Source organism: Choloepus didactylus, chromosome 1, assembly GCF_015220235.1.
Source record: "Choloepus didactylus isolate mChoDid1 chromosome 1, mChoDid1.pri, whole genome shotgun sequence".
Taxonomy (NCBI): Eukaryota; Metazoa; Chordata; class Mammalia; order Pilosa; family Megalonychidae; genus Choloepus; species Choloepus didactylus.
The window spans coordinates 86,582,634-86,606,238 of record NC_051307.1 but is presented as its reverse complement, the minus strand read 5'-3'; the positions used below and the strand labels follow the sequence as shown (position 1 = coordinate 86,606,238).

The 23,605-nt window shown below is 37.6% G+C and overlaps 1 protein-coding gene across 1 annotated transcript in view; it reads left to right on the top strand.

Moving 5' to 3' along the window:
- Nucleotides 1-20,446, top strand: part of LRRC58 (leucine rich repeat containing 58) — a 53,581-nt gene extending 33,135 nt beyond the window's left edge. The window contains exons 2-4 of the mRNA XM_037836280.1: nucleotides 5,152-5,280; nucleotides 12,788-13,065; nucleotides 14,684-20,446. Coding sequence (XP_037692208.1) covers nucleotides 5,152-5,280; nucleotides 12,788-13,065; nucleotides 14,684-14,892 — 616 coding nt within the window. The 3' untranslated portion in view covers nucleotides 14,893-20,446. The remainder of the gene's footprint in view (nucleotides 1-5,151; nucleotides 5,281-12,787; nucleotides 13,066-14,683) is intronic.
- Nucleotides 20,447-23,605: the final 3,159 nt, after the last annotated feature.

The window sequence follows — 23,605 nt, the reverse complement described above, 5'->3', positions numbered from 1 at the left end:
CAACCATACTCACAGTCATCTTTGTTCAGTGTACTTACATTGCTGTGCTACTATCTCCCAAATTTGTTTTCCAAACGTCTCACTCCTGTCTCTTCCTTTCTGTCTGCAGTGCTTCCTGTAGAGCAGGTATCTTGTTCACAAACTCTGTCATTGTCTGTTTGAGAATATTTTAAGCTCTCCCTTATATTTGATGGACAGTTTTGCTGGATATAGGATTCTTGCTTGGTGGTTTTTCTTTTTCAGTATCTTAAATATATCACCCCACTTCCTCCTTGCCTCCATGGTTTCTATTGAGAAATCCATACATAGTCTAATCAAGCTTCCTTTATATGTGATGGATCGCTTTCCTCTTGCTGCTTTCAGGATTCTCTCTTTATCTTTGACGTTTGATAGTCTGATTATTAAGTGTCTTGGTGTAGGCCTATTCAGATCTATTCTGTTTGGGGTATGCTGCGCTTGTTGGAGCCATGATTTTATGTCTTTCATAAGAGATGGGAAATTTTCATTGATCATTTCCTATATTATTGCTTCTGCCCCTTTCCCTTCTCGTCTCCTGGGACACCCATGACACGTACATTCCTGATTTTTTTTTGTCCTTAAGTTCCTGGAGATGTTGCTCCTATTTTTCCATTCTTCTCTCTATCTGTTCTTTTGTGTGTAGGCTTTCAGGAGCCTTGTTCTCCAGTTCCTGAGTGTTGTCTTCTGCCTCTTGAGATCTGCTGTTGTATGTTTCCATTGTGTCTTTTATCTCTTGTGCCTTTCATTTCCATGGATTCTGCCAGTTGGTTTTTCAGACTTTCAGTTTCTACCTTATGTATGCCCAGTGTTTTCATTATACAGTTCATCTCTTTTGCCATATCTTCCCTAAACTTTTTAAATTGATTTAGTATTAGTTGTTTAAATTCCTGTATCTGAGTTGAAGGGTAAGTTTGTTCCTTTGACTGGACCATAGCTTCATTTTTCTTAATGTATGTTGTAGTTTTCTGTTGTCTAGGCATGGTTTCCTTGGTTACCCCAATCAGGTTTTTCCAGACCAAAACGGGCTCTGGTCCAAGAAGGAGGAAATATTAAGTATCTGGTTTCCCTCAGGGTGTGTCGTAGAAAATTGGTACACCGTGTGAGGTTTTGGGTCACCGTGCTTTTCTGCCCAGCAGGTGGCACCTGTCAGCCTGTAACTCCAAACTGGTGTAAGCAGGTGTGGCCCGTGGCTGTTTTCCCCCAGGCTCTGGGGTCTGATTCTGAATGGAAGGCAGGTAGTAGAGCTGGGCCCCACCCCTTTCCTCTTAGGGAAGATAGACCCCCTAGGGAGAGGTCATTAGCATTTCAATGGTCTCTCTCTGCCTGTGCTATCTCCACCCTTGTCTGGGTCAGAGCACTGGGAACTGAAAATGGCTGAGGCTTTCTCCACAGAGCCAAAATAGGGACAGAAAGCCCCTTTCAGGGACAGTCCATGGCCACCCTTCATCTCTCCAGGGTCAGTCTTCACCCAAAGCCTCTGTCTGCTTGTTGGGAATTTGTATCAGCAGTCCACACTTGTTAATTAAAACCCCAGTTGGAGCTCAGCTGAGCTGCATTCGCTTGCTTGGAGAGAGCTGCTCTCTAGCACCACAAGGCTTTGCAGCTCGGGTGTGAGGGGAGGGGTCTCCTGGCTTGGATCCTCAATTTTTACTTAAAGATTTTATGGTGCGATATCAGGTATTCCTCCCAATTCAGATTGGTGTATGATGAGCGGACGGTCACATTTGTACCCCCGCAGTTATTCCGGATTATTTACTAGTTGTTCCTGGTTGTTTATTAGTTTTTCCAGGGGGACTAACTAGCTTCCACTCCTCTCTATGCCGCCATCTTAGATCTCCCCCTATAGTGTACTTTTTTGTCTCTTAACATTTTTGCATTTAAAATCTATTTTGTCTGATATTAGTATAGCTACTGCAGTTTTTTTGTGTTTACTGCTTGAGTGGAATATTTTTTTCTATCTGTTCACTTTCAACCCATTTTTATATTTGAGTCTGAAATGAGTCTCTTGTAAACAGCATATACGTGGATCATATTATTTTTATCCATCCTGCCAATCTGTGTCTTTTAATTGGGGAGTTTAATCCATTAATATTCAAAGTTATTACTGTAAAAGTATCCTTCGACCATTTTATCTTTTGGCTTTTTTCAGATTTAGTATTTTTCTCTTTTCATCCTTTTGGGTACTCTTGCTGATAATCATCATTTCTGTACAATCCTCCAAGCCTCTCTCGCCTGTCCTTTTTTTTTTTTTTTGGGTGGCAGAGCTCCCTTCAGTCTATCTTGCAGGGCAGGTCTCTTGTTAACAAATCCTCTCAGCTTTTGTTTATCTGTGAATATTTTAAGCTCTCCTTCACCTTTGAAGGAAAGCTTTGCTGGGTAAAGAATTCTTGGCTGGCAGTTTTTCTCTTTCAGTATCTTAAATATATCATACCACTGCTGTCTTGCCTCCATGGTGTATGATGAGAAGTCAGCACTGAGCCTTATGGGACTTCCCTTGTATATGGTGAATCACTTTTTTCTTGCTGCTTTCAGTATTCTCTCCTCTTCAGCATTTGACAGTCTGGTTAGTCAGTGTCTTGAGGTGGGTCTATTCAGATTTATTCTATTTGAAGTATGTTGGACTTCTTGGATTTGCCTATTTATGTTCTTTTTTAAGGGTAGAGAAATTTTCAGCCATTATGTCCTCAAGATATTCTTCCTGGCCCTTTACTTTTCTCTTGTCTTCTGGGATAACTGTAATGTGTATATTTGTGCACTTCTTATTGTCAGTCATTTCCCTGAGATCCATTTCAAAATTTTCCATTTTTTTTCTCTATTTGTTCTTTTGCATGTTCAAGTTCGGTTGCTCTGTCTTGTAGTTTGTAGATTCTTTCTTCTGCCTCTTCCAGTCTGCTTTTGTATATCTCTAGTATATTTTTAATTTCATTTACAGTATCTTTTATTTCCATAAGAGCTGCTATTTTTCTATTTATTCATATTCTTCCTTATGCTCTTCTAGTGTCTTCTTGATATCCTTTACTTCTTTAACCATCTCATTGAAGTTATTTAGGAGAGTTTGAATATCTTTGATTAGTTGTTCCAAATTCTGTGTTACCTCTGACTTTTTAAGATGATCATTTTGCTTTGCCATATCTTGTTTCTTCGTGTGCCTTGTGATTTTTTATGGTTTCTTGTCATCTGAATATCTTGATAATATAATTTTGAAAGTTGGTTTCCATCTCTTCTCTAAGATTTTGTTGCTTGGGTTTACATTGAAGGTCTCCTTTGGCACTTGATTTGTCAGTAATTCCCAGTCAAAACAGGGCCAGGGTCTCACATATGGGGTGCATCCTCTTTCTAAAGGTTCTTAAAGAGTGGGCTGAAAAGCAGCTTGCCAAGTTGTACTTTCCCAGTCTTCTCAGCAAATGGTGTTCTTGTGCCACATTTCCCCACACCCTTCCTCTCCCTGACCACAGCAGCCAGCTGGGAATGTCCAGATCTGGTCAAGGGCCATTTCAAGGCTATGGTTCCCAGAGGGTCCCCCTCTCTGGCCAACTGTTAGCTCAGGACTGTTCTCCTTCTCCCTTTTTTCCCTAGGGGATGGCCTCCCTGTCTCTCCCAGGTCCAGGCACACCAGAAGTCACCAGCCCCAGGGATGGAAGATGGGCGCTGTGCACTAAGGCAGAGACTGCGCTTGTGGGTATAATGCAGCTGGTGGTTCCCAGACTCCTGTGGGAAGACTCCAGACTGCAGGATCAAGCGGGTCAGCTTCAGCAGCCAGCAGTTAGCCCAGGAGTGTGCTGCATTTTGCCAGCTGGCCAGACCCAGGCCAGTGCACAGCTGACCACCTGTGGGGTGGGGAAAGGGCACCTGGCATCACAGTGGAGCTCCCTCACTCATCCCCGCCTCTCAGCTCATGAAAGCAACTGAGCTGTGTGCACTCTTGTCCCCTGTGCAGAAAGGGTCATGCCAAGGGACTCAGGGTCAGATCAGCACTGCTCCCAAGGGTAGGGCCTCCTGTCTCCCCAGATCTGGGTGCCCGAAGTGGCCAGCCTCTAGGATTGGTGAGTACCAGGGACCTCAGTGGGGTCTCTATATGTGTATATAATGGATCTCCTGGGCTCCTGTATGGAAAGGCTTCAGGCTTTGGGACTGAGAGAGTTAACTTCATCAGCCAGCAGCTTAAATAGTAGTGTACCGCTTTTTGGCAGCCTCATGTGGCCAGTGCGCAGCCATTGGCCTCAAGGGTGGTCACATTTAAATTCACTCACCCCTGTTTCTCAGTTATAGTTTCTCTAGTTTTTCATCCAGCTCTTCCTTATATGTTGCAGTGGTCCTTCTCTGGTCACCCAAACCCCAGAACAGCTTCTTTGGACAGTTTGATTGTTCTCTAGTTGGTTTTTGGTGGAGAAGTGAGTTCTGCCTGTCCTTATTCTGCCATCTTCCCAGAAGTCACTGGGAGCTTTAATTTTGTGATAGTAATCAATTTTATAAATTTATTTAGACAGCTTCTGAAGAAAGCATTTGCTGTAAAAAGAGCAAAGAAGAAATTTAGAGATTTCAGACAGTTTTTCCATTCTTTAAAAAAAATAAGGTTTTGTAATTTTCCCATTGCCTAGTACTGCATCAAATCCAAGCATACCAAAATGGAATTCAAAGTTCCTGTAATCTGGCCTTTCCAGTCTTGCCTCTAGGTTTTCAACGTAAACTCTGTTCTTCCATTAGAAGATGTATGCATTGTCCCATAAGAACTCTGCCCCCCCAACCTCCTCTTTCCTTTCGTCTAACTGGGCCAATTTCAAAACCCAGGTGAAGCCATTCCAATCAGAGCTAATGTGGCCTCTCCTTATTTCTCTTACCTTTCAACTTCTTTATCATGTGTTGATTGTCTCACTTATTTTGGCATTTTAATCATGTAATGCTTTTGGTCTTGTTTTGTATTTATGATATTGTTTAACATTGGTGTGTCTTGTCTGCTTACCTATAGTATAAGCTCCCTGAAGGTTGCATTGTTTCTCTAGCAGCTGTATAGCACATAGCAAACCCTAAGTAAAACATTTGTTGGATGAAAAGAAGAAATGTGTTCATTGTAGTAGACATAATGTTCTATATTCTCCAACTTCTATTTTTTTATTTTTTTATTTTTTTTTGCAGTTTAGAGTGTTTGTATCTCGGAGGAAATTTCATCAAAGAAATCCCACCAGAATTAGCAAATCTGCCTTCTCTAACTTATTTGGTATTATGCGACAACAAAATCCAAAGTGTACCTCCTCAGCTTTCACAGTGAGTAGTTTTGGCCAGTTTAGTATACATAGAAATCCATGCTTAGAAATTGGGTGTTCTCAAAGTGAATTATGCATGAAAATTACAGTTCTGAGGTTTGCTGTGAAATTGGATTGCTTATTTTTAATAATACTTGTATATGCCTTGGTTTATTCTTCAGAATATCTGTTCATACTGTTTCCTGTAATCAAAAATAGAGGATAAATTTCCCCAGATTTTTTTTTGATTTTTAGTGATTTCATATTTATATGAAGCATTCATCTCCTAATTAGGCTTTATAATATGAAGGGTCTTGATTTCTGTTGCATTTGAAATCTTTCCTTTTTTCGATATGTGAATGATATAACATGCCAAAAAAAAAACCTCTAAAATCAAAATCACAAATGAAAGGGGGCACATTACTGTAGATCCCAAAGAAATGTAAAAAAGCGTAAGAGGATACTATGAAAAACTGTACATCAACAAACTAGACAATTTAGAGGAAATGGATAATTTCCTGGAAATACATGAACAGCCTAGACTGACACAAGAAGAAATAGAAGACCTTAACAAATCAATTACAAGTAAAGAGATCCAATCAGTCATCAAAGAGCTTCCTACAAATAAAATCCCAGGGCCAGATGACTTCACAGAGGAATTTTACCAAACTTCCCAAAAAGAATTGGCACCAATCCTGCTCAAACTCTTTAAAAAACTTGAAGAAAAAGGAATAGTACCTAATTCATTTTTTTAACAGTTTTATTCATACACCATACATTCCCTCCTCAGTAAACGATCAAAAAGGTTCCTGGTATAATCACATAGTTATGCATTCACCACCACAATCTATATGAGAACATTTCCATTTCTTCTGGAAGAAGAGGAAAAAAAGAAAAAAAAATGACAAAAAAAATAAAAGAAAGTACAGTAACGAGGTCAGACAGCAACACCAGTGCCAAGAATCCCATACCCCTCCCCTGTATCCCCCTCTTACAGAATTTAGTTTTGGTACATTGCCTTTGTTACAATCAATGGAAGCATATTACAGTGTTATTGTTAACTATAGACTGTAGTTTGCACTGATTGTATTTTTCCCCAGTACCATCCCATTTCACACACCTTGCAAAGTTGACATTCGTTTGTTCTCCATCATATAAAAACATTCTTTTATTTGTAAATTTAATCACCATCACTAACCACTCTAGGTTTCACTAAGTTATACAGTCCCAGTCTTTATCTTCTTTCTTTCCTTCTCGTGTAATACATACCCCTAACCTTCCTCTTTCACCCATACTCACAGTCATCTTTGTTCAGTATACTTAAAATATTGTGCTGCCATCACACAGTATTGTGCTATCCATTTCTGGATCTATACAATCATTCCTTTTGAACATTCTGTACTCCTTCAGCATCAAATGCCCAATCTTTACCCTCTTACTATCTCCTAATATCATCATTTCTAAACTGTTCTCCAAGCCTCTCTCTCCTGTCTTTTCCTGTCTGTAGCATTCCCTTTAGTATTTCTTTTAGAGGAGGTTTCCTGTTCACAAACTCTTTCAGTGTCTGTTTATTTGTAAATATTTTAAACTCCCTCTCATTTTTGAAGGACAGTTTTGCCGGATATAGAATTCTTGGTTGGCAGTTTTTCTCTTCCAGAATCTTATACTACTGCCTTCTTGCCTCCATGGTTTCTACTGAGAAATCCACACTTAGTCTTATCGAGCTACCCTTGTATGTGATGGATTGCTTTTCTCTTGCTGCTTTCAGAATTCTCTTTGTCTTTGACATTTGAAAATCTGATTAGTAAGTGTCTTGGAGTAGGTCTCCTTGGATCACTTCTGTTTGGGGTCCATTGTACTTCTTGGACCTGTAATTCTGTGTCTTTCATAAGAGTTGCTAAATTTTTCATTGATTATTTTCCCTTTTCTTCTCCTCTGGGACACCCATAACACGTATATTCGTGCATTTCATGTTGTCATTCAGTTCCCTGAGTCCCTGCTCATATTTTTCCATTCTTTTCCTTATTTGTTCTTCTGTCTGTAGGATTTCAGATGTCTTATCCTCTAGTTCACTCATCCTTTCTTCTGCCTCTCCAAGTCTGCTGTTGTATGTCTCCATTGTGTTTTCATCTCTTCTATTATTCCTTTCATACCTGTAAGTTCTCCCATTTGAATTCTTCCTCATGGTCACCCAGTGTGTTCTTTATATCCTTCATCTCTTTTGTTACATTATCTTTCAATTCATTGATTTGATTTAGGAGATTTGTTTGAACATCTTTAATTAGTTGTTTCAACTCCTGAATCTCAGTTGAAGTGTTAGCTTGTTCTTTCTACTGGGCCATATCTTTGTGTTTCCTGGTGTGGCTTGTGATTTTTTTACTATCTAGGCATATGATTTTCTTGATAAGTTTATTTTGGAGGTTATTTTGCCTAGAGTTTTCTTGTTGGTTGTCTTTGATCTCTATCTTTTCTTTGTTCCTCTATCTGGCCAATTGTCAGGTTGGCTCTGCCCCCCACCCCCAGTCTTCCCCCAAAGCTCAGGCTCCCATCATGGGCTGCCACAGGGATGGGAGGTAGGCACTGGACACCCCAGCAAGTTTGCTGTGTGTGGTAGTACAGTTCTGCTGGCTTCCAGTGGTATTCTGTTTTCCAACAGCCAGCAAGGCCTAGGTTTGTTTTAGAGCCCTGCTTTAACATTTGGGTCTTGTGTATTTCTCAGCCAAAACAAGGCCAGGTTTCCATACAGGGCTTGTAAAAGATGAGCGCCTGTGGTCCTAAGAAAGTGTCTGAAGCATCATTTTAAAAGCGTTTCAATTCCCTTGCACTTTCTGGACTGTCCAGTAGATGGCACTGTTCATGAACTAGGCTGGTTTGAATGCATTATGTCCCCCCAAGTGCCATTATCTTTGATGTAATCTTGTGTGGGCAGATGTATTAGTGTTGATTAGATTGCAATTCTTTGAGTGTTTCCATGGAAATGCGACCCACCCAACTGTGGGTGATGACTCTAGATAGTTTCCATGGAGGTGTGGCTCTGCCCATTCAGCATGGGCCTTGATTAGTTTACTAGAGCACTATATAAGCTCAGACAGAAGGAGCAAGGTTGCTACAGCCAAGAGGGACACTGAAGAATGCACAGAAGCTGACAGAGTAGCTACAGATGAGAGACAGTTTGAAGATGGCTGTTGAAAGCAGACTCTTGCTCTGGAGAAGCTAAGGGAGGACAGATACCCCAAAAGCAACTAAGAGTGACATTTTTGAGGAACTGCAGCCTAGAGAGGAACATCCTGGGCCCAGAACTTTAGAGCAGATGCCAGCCACATGCCTTCCCAGCTAACAGAGGTTTTCCGGATGCCATTGGCCATCCTCCAGTGAAGTTACCCAATTGTTGATGTGTTACCTTGGACATTTTATGGCGTTAAGACTGTAACTGTGTAACCAAATAAACTCCCTTTATAAAACCCAATCCATTTCTGCTGTTTTGCATTCCAGCAGCATTAGCGAACTAGAACAAAACAAGGCCAGGTTTCCATACAGGGCTTGTAGACGAGCTCCTGTGGTCCTAAGAAAGTGTCTGAAGCATCTTTTTAAAAGTGTTTCAGTTCCCTTGCATTTTCTGGGCTGTCCAGCAGATGGCACCGTTCGGTAACTTAATGGTCCTCAGAAGCTGCTTTGCCTCTGAGCACAGGCTGCATCTACACAGGTGAGCTGAAACTACAGGATTCCAATGCCCTCACTTTTCTGGCTGAAAACAACCTGTGGCATAGTTCTTCCTTAGCTGAGCCATCCCCAAAGCAAGGAAATGTCTACCCGCTGCTGCTTCCCTCAAAGATGGGGGAAGGGCTTTCAGATCCACAGCTGGAAACAAGAGTTTCTATCCACATTTTCTCAGTCTCTTTGTCCCTCACTAACCTGGGCCTTTAAATGGGCTCCCCTGTCCCCTGGGTCTTCAAACGGTAGGGGTATGTCTCACTGCTGTGAGAGATTTTATAAACTGTATCCTGGTGGGAGGGGTCCTGTCTGCTAATTCTTTGCCTTTCCCACAATGAGACAGAGAGGGCGAGGGAAGAGGGCTGGCTGGTCCAGGATGGAAATTCCTACCTGATATTTCTTCTCTTTCTTCAACTCAGCATTTGCAGGGTCCTTCTGCAGTCTGTATTCTCCCTCAGAGTTTCAGACAATTCAGAATTGTCCTTTTTTTCCACTGAATCTCTGGAGAGAAGTTTTCAGTAGCCGTTTATGTTGCCATGTTGATGATGTCACCCCTCTTTTCTACCTAATTCATTTTATGAAGGTAACATCACTCTAATACCAAAACCAGATAAAGATACTACAAGAAAGGAAAACTACAGGCCAATTTCCTTGATGAATATAGATGCAAAAATTCTCAACAAAATAGTTGCAAATTGATTCCAAAGACACATTAAAAGAATCATACACCATGACCAAGTCCAGACATGTAAAGAGTGGTTCAACAGAAGAAAATCAATCAATGTAATACAACACATTAACAAATTGAAAGGGAAAAATCAAATGATCATCTCAATAGATGCTGAAAAAGCATTCAGCAAAATTCAGCATCCTTTTATGATAAAATCACTTCAGAAGGTAGGAATTGAAGGAGACTTCCTCAGTATGATAATGGGCATATTTGAAAATCTCTCAGCCAACATAGTACTCAATGGTGAGAGACTGAAAGCCTTCCCCCTAAGATTGGGAACAAGACAAGGATGCCCACTGTCACCACTATTTTCAGCATTGTGCTAAAGTTCTGGCCAGAGCAGTCCAGCTAGACAAAGAAATAAAAGGCATCCAAATTGGAAAGGAAAGTAAAACTGTCATTATTTGCAGATGATATGATCTTCTATTTAGAAAATCCTGAGAAATTGACAACACAGCTACTTGAGCTAATAAACAAATTCAGCGAAGTGGTAGGATACAAGGTTAATGCACATAAGTCAGTAATGTTCCTGTACACTAGAAATGACCTAATTGAAGAGACACTGAAGAAAAAGATTACATTCACGGCAGCAATTAAAGAAATTAAGTACCTAGGATTAAATTTAACCAAGGAAATTCAAATGGCTAAAAAAATGCCTAAAAAAATGTTCATCTTTGCTAGCTATTAGGGAGATGCAAATCAAAACCACAATGAGATATCATCTCACACCAATAAAAATGGCTGCCATTAAACAAACAGGAGACTACAGATGCTGGAGAGGATGTGGAGAATTGGAACTCTTACTCGTTGTTGGTAGGACTGTTCAATGGTACAGCCCCTGTGGAAGACAGTTTGGTGGTTCCTCATAAAACTGGATACCGAGTTACCCTACAATCCGGCAATTTCACTTCTTGGTATATACCCAGAAGATCTGAAAGCAGTGACATGAGCAACATTTGCACACTGATGTTCATAGCGCCATTGTTCACAATTGCCAAGAGATGGCAGCAATCCAGATGTCCTTCAACAAATGAGCAGGTAAACAAAATGTCTTATGTACATATGATGGAATACTGTGCAGCAGTAAGAAGGAACAAGGTCATGAAACATGACAATGTGGGTGAACCTTGAAGACAATGCTGAGTGAAATAAGTCAGACACAAAAGGAGAGATACTGTATGTTACCACTAATGTGAACTCCCTGAACAATGTAAAATCAGTGTCATATAATGTAGAATACAGGGGACCTAGAGACAGACAGAAACTAGTGAAGGGGGAATGATGATGTAATATGTACAGACATGATAAAGTGGGTTAACTTAAAGGTATGGGAATGGACAGGGGCAATGATTGTTTGTTAATGGGATTATAAGGCTCAGTGCCTCATTGAAGGTGAACATGATCAAAAGTGGTTGTTTAAAGGCATGTATCCCACAGATTAGCACTACAAATATAAATAAGTGTTTGCATGATATACTTCTAAGGTATGGTACTAGTACAAAGAGTTAACAACAAAGTGGTATATGGGAAAACTACCCTTTACATATTACAGACTATATTTAATAGGAATATCTTACCAGTACTACACTAATACTTGGGATGAATAATTAGGGGCTGATAAGAACTTCAGGATGTTTTGTGTTATGATAATTGTTTAAAAATTGAGAGTGATGATTATACAACTAACTGAAGATAATGTGATACACTGATTGTTTATCTTGGACAGAGTAGATGATATGTGAAATTAGGAACCCCCTGCTTAATAAGTCAAGCCCTTGATCTTGAGGCTTGCTCTTGTGAAACTTACGGCTGTAAAAGGGAGGCTAAGCCTTCCTTTAATTATGTTTAAGAGGCACCTTCAGAGAACCTCTTTTGTTGCTCAGATGTGGCCTGTCTCTCTCTAAGCCGATCTCGGCAAGTAAATTCATTAACCTCCCCCTTATGTGGGACATGATTTCCAGGGGGTTGAATCTCCTTGGCGATGTGAGACACAACTCCCAGGAATGAGCCTGGCCCTGGCATCGAGGGATTGAAAATGCCTTCATGACTAAAAGGGTTGGAAAAGAAAGGTAACAAAATAAGGTTGCAGTGGCTAAGAGATTTCAAATAGAGTTGAGAGGCTATACTGGAGGTTACTCTTAGGCAAGCTCCAACTAGATATCCCAAATGGCCATTGTATGCCAAGCCCTAACCATCAGTACTCCCAAAATACCTAGGTCCCTATCTGAGACTTTATGAAAGTTTCACTCACTAAGGTTATTTTTCAGAAACTTAAATGCCCCAGAGTGTTCTTATGCCAGACAAGTCCTAAAAACCAGTGGCAACAGCCTCTTTAAGAACATCAACCAGATGCATCCCCCTTCCCCATAATGTTGACACCCCTTTTCAATATGAACAAGTTAGGGTGGTCACTGCTTAGACACCCCTGAAGATTGAGAAAGTGATTAAACGGGAGGAAAGGGTAGCAACAGACAAGATAGATTAACAAAGGATTACAAATACTGAATGTTTATATAAATATGTTTTTAGTTGCTAAGGTATTAGAATAGCTAGAAGGAAGTAACTGAGATAGTAGAACTGTAACCCATAACATTCTTTGAAATTACCTATATAACTACTTGTTAAATTGTACTTTGAAAGTTATCACCTTTCTGTATATAGGTTATATTTCATAATAAGAAAATAACTGAAATTGTGGAACTGTAACTGATAACATTCTTTGAAAGTTTGCTCTCTAACTACTTGTTAAATCGTACTATGAAAGTTATCACTGTTCTGTATCTATGTTAAATTTCACAATAAAAGTGTAGTTTTAAAAAACCCTCTAAGTCTAGCATTTATGTAAGCTACCATATTAGAATACTTAAATTCAGTTATCTAAGATTCCATGGGCAAAAATGTCCATGATATTTACAGATCTGTACTCTGATATAGTTTACAGCACCACCTTAATCTTAGTTGCTCATTCTTATGGGGAAATCACACTTGTTACATGCGTACATATATAAAGATTTCTAAAGAAAAAACTTAACTTTCTTGGTAATTATGTTGCTTACTGCCATTAATTTTTGCATTGCATTCATTCTAGGTTGCATTCGCTTCGTTCCCTTAGTCTTCACAATAACTTGCTGACATACCTGCCTCGAGAGATTCTCAACCTTATTCATTTGGAAGAGTTGAGTTTGCGAGGAAATCCATTAGTTGTTCGATTTGTTAGAGATTTAACATATCACCCTCCAACTCTCCTGGAATTAGCTGCACGGACCATTAAAACTCGAAACATTTCCTACACACCCTATGATCTTCCTGGGAATCTTCTTAGATACTTGGATTTAGCCAGCAATTGCCCAAACCCAAAGTGTGGAGGTAGGTTAATTCAGTGCTCATGTTTCCCATGTGCTCATGTTTCCTGCTCATTTAGCTATTTTTTTTAATTGAATGATCTATGTTGTTTTAATTAGCCAACTCTTCTCTCAGAGAAAAAGTTAGTCTCTGTTTCTGTTTCCTTCATCCTTTCACCCTTTTACAACAAAGCAAGATATCTTTCTTTCTTTCTTCCTTTCTTCCTTTCTTCCTGTCTGTCTGTCTTTTTTCCATAATATTTTAGAATTCATACACAAGCAAGAGTACCCAGAAAGGCTCATTTTGTCATGAAACTGTCCTAAGATAGTAAAATAGTAAAAAAGATGGTAAAATGAGAGGGAACAACACAAAGAAGGATAAACAGTCCTAGATGTTTAAAAAGAGTTTTTAAAATGTTTGGATACTTTTCATATTTCTTTGAAACACATTTTCTTAGATTCATCTCCCTGAGTTTTTAGTTACTAAAGTAATATTTATCTCAGGAACAAAAATGTGTCAAAAATTTTAAGTTTAAAATTTGATATATAAAAATGAACCATTGGACATGTTTTCCCTCAGAGTCATTATTTGAATTGTAAGTTAAAAATAATTTTATATCCTGTAAGAGATTTTGTCTTTAATTTATATTTCTATAACTAATGATTCAGTTAAGGTGCATTGACACTTTGGTGTGTGTTGAAGATGTCCTGGGTTTCCTATGTTTTCTCACTTCCATTAACCATCTTTGTGCCATACTCCAGGAGCCATCAAGAGCAGGAGGGGACACCATTCTAAAAGAGCAAAGTGCTTCACACATTTAACTGGAAATGGTTCTTAGAGTCCTAGAGCACAGAAATTTTTTTCCCTCTTTGAAATTCTTTTGGAAGTTTTGGTTTGTTTCCTAATCAAATCAGACTGGCTTTAATATTTAAAATATATATCCCAAGCTCCACCGTACTCCCCAGCTTCCATCCCCAACAGTTCCAGGCAAACTGCTCAAGTTTCCTGTGTCATAGGCCCGTAAAAGATTGAGAAATACTGAGCTAATGAGCCAAACCATACAGGAGCCCAGAATTTGGAATCAAAAGAGCTGAGTACTAGTGCCAGTCTACCTAGCATTATATAATTGTGTGAGGATCAAGTGAGGTCACTTGTGAAACAAGGTTGGAGCTTTTAATTTTGGATTCCCAACAAGTAAGGACAGGGGTACCAAAAGCCACCTCCTTTCTGCAAACATTGTGTATAACACCTAATTCTTGTTTAAGATTATTACTAAAGGATTTTTTTAAAGCCTCCTGACTTACCGGGTGGTATCATCAGGTGAGTTGGGGAGTGGAGGGAAGGTATCATATCCATCAGTCACTGTCTCCCAACTCACCCCCCAAAAAACAAGCTAAGTAAACAGTTTGCTTTTTCTGTCACCTTCTTTTAAGACAAATCTGGCCTCCTCTTTGCAGCCAAATTGTCATCCATAAGACCTTCCATTATTTCTATAGATAGCTGCAGAAGCAACTACTATTTCTGCTTAAGATTCACAAAAGAGACTTTATATGACACTTCTCCAGAATGTTGGAGGAAAGGTTGAAAAAGAAACTGGTTCTTTGCTCTGTAATGATTACTTTGTATTTCTTCTCCTCTCCAGGAGTCTACTTTGACTGCTGCGTTAGACAGATTAAATTTGTGGACTTCTGTGGGAAGTACCGCCTCCCACTGATGCACTACTTGTGTTCCCCAGAGTGCTCTTCCCCTTGCAGTTCTGCTTCGCACAGCTCCACATCCCAAAGTGAGTCTGACTCGGAAGATGAAGCTAGTGTTGCTGCAGACAGAATGCAGAAAGTTCTTCTTGGCTGAACAGAATGCAAGGTGGGATGGAACACTAAAAGACTGAGCAAAGGTGGTTAGAAAAGAAAGTGGAGTTTGAAGTTCACTAGAAACCTAATTTTCATCTTCAATGTCCACAAATGTATCAGAGATGATGTAAAAGATTTTGTTTTTCATCTACTTGTTCGGCAGGAATGAATCCAGTTTCATGTTTGGATTCTTTGAATCTAATTTACTCTGAGTGGCATTTTCAAATTTGGTTTATAGTTTGCAGTTTTTCACACAAGTTTTGCATGACTCACACAGCAGAAGGGTGCATTCTGAAGAGCAATGCTATAATAAACCATGAGGAGTATAATTTGTGGCAGTTATAATGAAGAAAGAAAAAACTATCAGAGCTGTAATTATCACCAGAGTTGTTCTTGTATTTAAGAGGAACACTGTGCCATAAACAGGATTAAGCCTTCCTTCTTAAATTGTCCATATGTCGAGGTTACAGAGCTATTCAGGTAAATTCACAGATGGTTACATAGGACTTAAAACTTACTGACCTACATAGGACTTAAAACTTACTGACCTACTAACTTTGGTAAAGTAAGGGGTGTAACTTTTAATTGGGATGTTAAAATTCTTTCTTCAGTTCTGTTCCTTTGTTCTATATTGTTGTTGTTACCCTTATGTAACCAAGCAATAGCTGTTAGTGTAGTGCCTTCATCCTAACAAGGATACAGAACCTTATTCAAGACATATTGCCAGAGCAGCCTATAATCTGACATACTATGCAGAACATATTAAAATATATTTTCACAGAACTAGGTAAATAGCTATATATCTTACATTTGAGCTCCTGGGCCCATGGTCACCTGAGCTTCATATTTTGTTGTTTTTTTTTTTTTCTTTTTTTCTTTTTGTTTGTTTTTATATATTTTTTTTAAACATAAAATGATCCTCTGTAATGATTGCCTGTCAGCAGATCACTTTTACACTTAATAGGGGACCCACAGTTTTGTTCAGTTTGTTCATGATAAAATGGAATACTAATCTCAACTGAAAAATCCAAAAAAGATGTATCTTTTTATTTCTTGCATTAAATGAGAGGTAAAATAAGCTTAAATTTTTTAACAGTCAAATGTGAATCTTTTGCCTATGTCATGTACTGTACTATAACTTTCTCTGCATTTTAAAGAAAAACTTATACAAATAGAAAAGCATTACAGGCAGTCAAATAAAATTAGGGGCAGGAGCCACTGTATTTATACACAGTAGAACAGAGTTTCCAAAACTAGTTTAACCATAGGATACTTTCTGAAAATTCATTACATTTATTGATCCTTCAAGTATAGCAGAAACATAGTTTCACAAATTAATTGCTATAAGAAATAACCAAATTTTTATTAATATATTTATGCAGTAAAATTCACTAGCAAAACTATAATTTTATGTGAAGTAAAATATGCAACACAGGCTAGCAATCCCTAGACAGTTAACGATGGTTGTTGTAACGCTGTACAGTAACATGCAGGTCAGACAGACAGTATGTAGGGTGATCTCTTTTCTGACTTATGGCATTCATGACTGGGGCACACCATTTTTTAAAAGCAGGTTGTTGTATTATAATAATATATACATGTGCTAGGTTTTTTTCAAATATATATATATAATTTTTTAGAAGAAAATATAGTATAGAATAGTTTGGGTTTGTTTATTTGTATATTAATTCATGAAACATCAAGAGAGTTTCATGAACTGCAGTCGTGCAATGCTGCTATAGGGTGATTCCCTTCACCTTGTTATATAATGTATAAGATTCTTTTTTCCTTCTGATTCAGAAATTTTCTGACTCTTGTCTATAAAAGTAATCTGGTATGTTGCTAATGCCTAGCAAAGTAGTATGTGGGTAATTACATCATAAAATGGAGGTAATAAAAAGTAAGTCTACTTTGTTTACTTTTCTGTTTGAGCCACAGCAAGCTACAAACTACAAAATTGTGAAAAGTAAAGATGGCTTAAGCAGTGCCTAAATGATGAGTCTCAATGTTTTGGTAGTGGGTAACTTAGTTAAGATACATAAATTTTTTTCATAGAAGATAAATACTGTATTTGTAGTAAAATACTCAAATTTATGTGACCAAAGTTTTCTGGTTTGATGCCTCTGTTTACTTCCTAATTGGCTACTAACTTAACCTAAGTGCTAGCATGGATCTTCTAAGAGTTAGTCATTGTAAAATAATTGGGTAGGTAAGTAAATATAGTACTTGGCATTACATACCCCTTTCTAGCTTCCTGGAAAGCAAAGTATATTGATTGAACTTTTACAGATGTAGATGGGTCCAACCAGAAACAGTTTCTAGTCTTTGCTGTATAATGTAGATGTATACCATGGTGTTCTTTCAACAAAATATATGTTGTGGTTCTCTATATATACAGCTGAAAATCTGTGATCAGTTTGTCACTGTCTTGGGTGACTTAATGAAATCTATATTTTAGCTGTTAGCTTTATCATTTTTTATCTTGGCTAATCTTTTCATAATAGCTGCTAATAATTTCTAAGATTTTCCCTGTTTCTTTTCTCTGCCTTCCATCTTTTCACAACTGGTGTTCATAGAAATTAAGCAGAGGTAAGATACAAGGGACCTGATAATCTAGAAACCAAAATCATATATAGCTAACTATAGTTAAAATGATATGCTATCTCTTTAGTTGGATAAATCACATTTGTTTTTAAACTACAATTAAATAAACTTTAACTGGTTTCTTTTAGAGATTTATGGAAACTTTAAAGTCTAATTTTCATAATGAAATAAATTCTGAAATAGCTCCATGTGGATGATTTTAGAGACCACTCTATGGATAAAACTTCTGTGGACCAAAGCATTAATATTTTTAGAATGAAACTTTTCAGAACTAATATTTTAAACTGGAGTGGGTAGTTTTCGTATTCCTGATAGTCTTCATTCCTAGAATCCAGTTCAGTTCTCTCTGTCACCAAATTATGTGGTAAAATAGACCTGGATTTTAGGACAGGCTAGTCTGGGCTGTCAGTATTGACTGTGTTTGAATAGTAAAGGTAGATTTAGAGTGACTCATTCATATTTTACTTGTAAATGTGTGCCAGAGGTGTCTCTTATTCTAAAATTCTTGATATTTGGAACTTTAACTTTACCAAATTTAAAAGTAGAGACTTTCATGGTAAATTGTACCACAAATTTAAGAAATTTTTGTGCTGATGTAAATTAAATTAAAAGTCAGTCCAAGTTAAAGCATTGTAATACTGCAGACCAGTTCTAATAGATATTGTTAAGTATCAATTTTATACAAAAGGAGAGAAGGCAAAGGCTGCTTGCTGAAATGTTAAATGAAAGAAATTTTAAATGTAAGAAATGGCAGGGAAAGAGAGGTCACCAGACACCCAGAGAAATCCCAGAGCCCAGAAAGCCCTTTAAAGTAATAGTGAGTTGTTTCAAATGAAGCTATTAAGTAGCACACTGCTGTTGGGAGATTGTTCACATCCCTTCATAATGAAAAGTCAGCAAGGAATAGGGTCTTCTTCAGCTGACTTTGCTCTTCCCAAAGGTAGAAAGTCTTACCTCATTAATCTGGAATTTGTGGTACAACCTGTAGCTTTGAGTTAATGTTTACTTTTTCATTACATAAAAAAGAATAATCACTAAGCCAATAAGTAGTGCAAATAAAGTTTGGCCTTTTTAAAGCATTTTAGCAAAAGCCATTTATATAAAAAGCTAATGGTTATTAATCCTAAATTTTCAAAAGACCTCATATAGAATAAAAAAGCTGTCAGTTACTGCATGTATAAAGTTAAACTGCATTTATTTAGAAATACCTATTTTTTACCTAAATGCCCCCCTTTCTTCTCATCTAAATTATAGATTTTATTATGTTAGTAAAGAAGTACTTAACTTTCACTAACTATGTAAAGCACTAAGGCCTGTATAACATTAATCTAATGAATTTAATGGCATCTATTTTTGTATTTTCATTATACTCAAAATCTCTTTAAAGGTAGCAGTGTTTTCAGTTGTGATCACAAAGTATGTGCCTTAAATCCTCCACTCTAGACCCAAAGTTTGGGGAACCATATCATTAAATAAGTTGGGACAGCTTCATGACCCTTTGTATTTGACTTGAGGGAGGACTATGATCTTGAGAGCCTCCTTCCCTGAAAACAGGGCCTAACGTGTACGAGTTCCAGGCTTCTGGATTGGGAACCCCAACCATGCATAGTGTCACAGAAGGTCAGAGCCACAAGGATCAGGGTCCCCTGAAATTGACTGGAAAGGTGTATTCTCTTTTATTTTATAAAGAAAACTTACCTGGTCCCTGGTACCAGAAGGATTATAGCGGTTTGTAATCAGCTTAATATTTATAGCATCATATAAAGTTATTACTACCCAGAGGCCTAGCATTTTTCCCCCCATTGGTTTTCTTTGTAATACTAGGTTGAAAGGGGAGTGTGTTTTAATATTTCTGCCTTTAAATATTTCCATTCTTTTTCTATCCTTGGTCCATCTTTACTAAGAATTGATGTAGAAAATAGTTCATTAACATAATGCATTATTGAACATTCACATGGTAGTATTGATTTGGGTGCTATTAAACTTTTACCTAGCATTGATCAGTCTCAATAATTATAAGAGACTGTATTCAATCTAGTAAATAACAAAATCTGTTAGTTTAATAAAGGTTATTTATATACTGTCACACCAGAAAGCCATGGTGGAGAAAGTAACTGCATTCACCAAATGTACTTTTTTCCTTTGGCTGTGAAATAAATTAGGTAAGACTGTTTTATTCTAAATTCCAGTTAAGGGAAGAAACTGGGATAAGGTTGACATTGCTATTACTCTTAATGCAAAAACATTACTAAATTGGTTAATTGCTCTGTGTACACTGATGTTTAAGAGAATCCTTTCACTAACTGAAATGGTAGACATTAATATGTTTTGAAAGAATATTAACCACAACAGTTGCGTAGAGACCTGTGTGCCTGCAATTGAAGTCTTTTGCATTTCTGAGCCCAGTTTGGATTCATGAGAAACATAACATAGTGAGGAAAATTTTTAGAATCACTAGTATTTTAACTTTTTATTAAGTTTGGGACTTCAAGGAATCAACAGAGGATACTAAAAATATATTCCTTTTACTTTGGTAAAACTGCTTTTTATGATACAATTTCTTAATTTTCTGTATTGAAATCTTGCAAATTAAGAATTTCTAGATCTATAGATCTGTATCTATAGATATAGATACTTAAAATTAATGGTAACAATAAATTAATTCAGTGACATTATTTAACAATTTTATTTTCAGAGCAAGTATGTTTATTGTAATAAGTGCTCTAAGTATATTTAAGCAACTTCAATTCTAGAACCTTCTTCTCTTTCCCAGGAAATAAAAAAGAATTTGATCTTATATTAACTAACCAACCCTATTTGTGAATTTTGCCTTATCAAATATTGTGCCTTATTTTATTCAAAATGATTTGTTGGAATCTGTGTTCTGGAAAACTAACAGTATTTTATTTTTAATTGACAAGCATTTACATAAAAAGAATCTAAAATCCTTATATTGTTGGTATTAGTCTGATTATTTGCTATACCATTACTCATCTATTTATTAAATTTATTCATTACATGAATGCATGATTAAGCATGTATTTGCATTTCTCTCTGCTAGTTGCTAAGGATAAAAGATTAAGTAGACCAGATCCCTGTCTACTAGAGTTCCTTCTCCTTCCACAGTCTCAACAGACTTAGGGATACATGCTCTAGTAAGAAGTTGGTGAAATCATCTTGCTGACTATGATTAGTTGCTTCTTGGATTTAGTCCAGAATCATACAATCCTAACCCAAAGTTTTGTAGTACTAACTGAGCACACTAAGGGCAGTAGGATATTACAGCACTTACATAACTGTTCTTTAGTGCTATTATTTTGGTCATCTTAGAATACCTGACATTATTCCACATTCCAGAATTTGGAAGAATACTGTGGCCTAAATAGAGTGAGAAGGAAAGACCCATTCTTTCTAATTTGCTGAAATGGAAAAAGTTGGACTTCTTGGTTAGTATATAAGCAGGCTTCTTGGAGAAGATACTCAGAAATTTGAGTGGGCAAGAGAAAAAATTTGGTATAATTCTAATCTTTAACTTGTCTGAGGATAAACCTGTTCCCTAACCTGTATGTTTGGGGATGTTCTCCTTAGAACTCAAATGTCAGAGGAACATTTTCTTCTATAATAACTTGTCTATCTTTTTGTAGATGGTAAGTAGGAAGCCAAAACATTTCAGAGGATATGTAACTCACTTGTTTGAGAAATGAAAAAACTCAAGCCCACAGAGACTTGTCCAAAACTGTACAGGGCTGGATGTTGCGTCCAAGCCTCTGGATTCTCACTAAAGGGCTGTTTCTACTATAGTGTATTCCTTTATTTAATATTGTATGACAGGAAATCAATAACAGCAGTGATACTACACTATAACTGCTACCAGTTTGGAAGTTATGCTGTCTGCAGTATCTTTCCTCAGTGTATTCAGAATTTTAGATCTGGTGGGGGGCCTTTGATAACAGTAAACATGTGGGTAGTTCTTTGTTTACAAAACACATTCAAGGGCCTGACTTACTTAATTCTCATGACACTCTAAGGTATACTATATTTGCTGAAGTTTGTTGATGTGGTTTATCACACCCTTCCCTCCTCTGTTTGAAATCAATTGAGAAATTAACATAGACCTTAAAGGGATCTAAATTTAAGCTTTAACAAATCAGAATTGAGCTGCTTTGTGTTCTTCCCCCTAAACAATGTGACCACTCCAAACCACAGGCTTCCCACAAGGGCTGAGTCTACCACCAGATAGCTTACCACCTGGCTGACCAGAACATAACACATTGGGCAGGCAGATCCAAAAGAACAGGAGAGGTCAAATCTTAAACCTTTAGTGCTGCCCAGTAGAGAAATCTGGACCAACTGTCCTCAGACTTTGGCCATCTCACCAAGCAAATTAGTCTTTCACCTAAGGGGAGGAAAATATGCCGAAAAGGTTTCTTCTAGACAGCTGTCCTCACACCTGGCTGCACATTAGAATCACCAGGGAAGATTTTAAAATCTACAGGTGCCTGGGCCTCATCCCCTGACCAATTGAAACCCAACCTCTAGAGGTAGACACTGGGCATCTAAAGTTATAGAAGCACCCCTAAGTGACTCAGTTGCCTAATGACAGTGATAATGAGTGCTTTGGAAGTCCCATGGTAACTTGAGGTTGAGGACTATGGTTTTTTTAGATGAAGAAATGGACCCAAAGTGATGAAGTGACTTTCCCAAGTTCTCTTAGAGCTGGGGCTAAAATTCACTCATTTAAAAAAAAAAAAAAAATTTTTTTTTAACTGAATGCTTACTTTGGACCTGGCACTGATTGCTGCTTTGCTTCTCCCTGTTAGTCACTTTTCTTCTGACAAAGTGTTTTGAGGTTGTAAGATGATACATTCAAGGGATGGCCACATTAAAGTCAACTTCAACTAAGGCAGAATATCTGCATAATCTTGGAAAACAAAGGCAGCAAACAGATCAACTTGCCCAGAAACATTCATGGAAGGGTGGCTTTGTCAAATAATTTCAGGTACCTATTGGTTATAGGCACAGCCAGGAAACAGCCTTTCATTGTGTAAGGATAACCTTTTCAAGTCGTGCACTAGTTCTTTTGACCACAGATAAAAGTATGGCCAACTCTGTCAATGGCAGTGATGAACAGAATGATGTTACTGGGAAAGGTAAGAAAAAACCAACATCAATCCAGGAACAAAACAACAAAACACCATAGTTAATCGATAATAGGAAACAGAAATAAGAAATATTTAACACAAGTACAGATTTTTCTAAGCACTATACGTTTCCACCCCGGTTTCTTTTAGATCTAGTTCTGAGGCTCTATGATTATTTTCTACTTAAATCTGAAAAATAATTCAATCTTAAGACTTACATAAGTGTATGTAAGGTTTCCGTAGGAGAGAAGTGTTCATGATGCCACAGGAACTCTGAAAAATAAAATATTCTTGAAGTGTTGTGATGGGTATCTTCTCCATACAAATAAAGAAGGAATTTAAAATGTTGCTTCAAGAGTCTTAAAAGCTGAACTAAATAAAGATGTGAACTAAAGATGGAAAGCAAGCTTATTTTACATCTAGAAAGCTTCCACAATTTTAGAATTTTTATAAATTCTTGTTAATTTCCTGGCAGGTACTTTCTAACTTTAAGAGTCTATAATTATCTGTTCTTGAAAACTCATTTCTATTTTTGTAGCTCTCAAATATTGGTAAACTCTTACATCACTCACTCACTGTCCCCTTTTTAATCATCTCTACTTAGGCCTTTTAATCTTTCCTCCAAAGCCAAAGCATATGCAGCCAGGGCAGAGTTAGTAGGGTAATGAGAACTTTACCCCTGAATCTGCAATTAAAATTCCATCCTTTATATATATATCATTTCCAAGGGTTTGTTGTAGTGGATGACAGATGTCAATGGGCAGCTTTGAAACAAATCTTAGTTCTTCACTTCTGCTGAGGGCAGCATCTCATAAAAGAAAGGCATGTGTGTAATTGACCAATGGATAAGAATGAATCAGATGATTACTAGATGCTTATGGCTTAAGCAGTGGTGTAATTGTAATTGCATTTTTAACCCTGGCCTGCTACAAGAATTTCTCTCTAGTTCTAAGAAATCATAGAATCAAA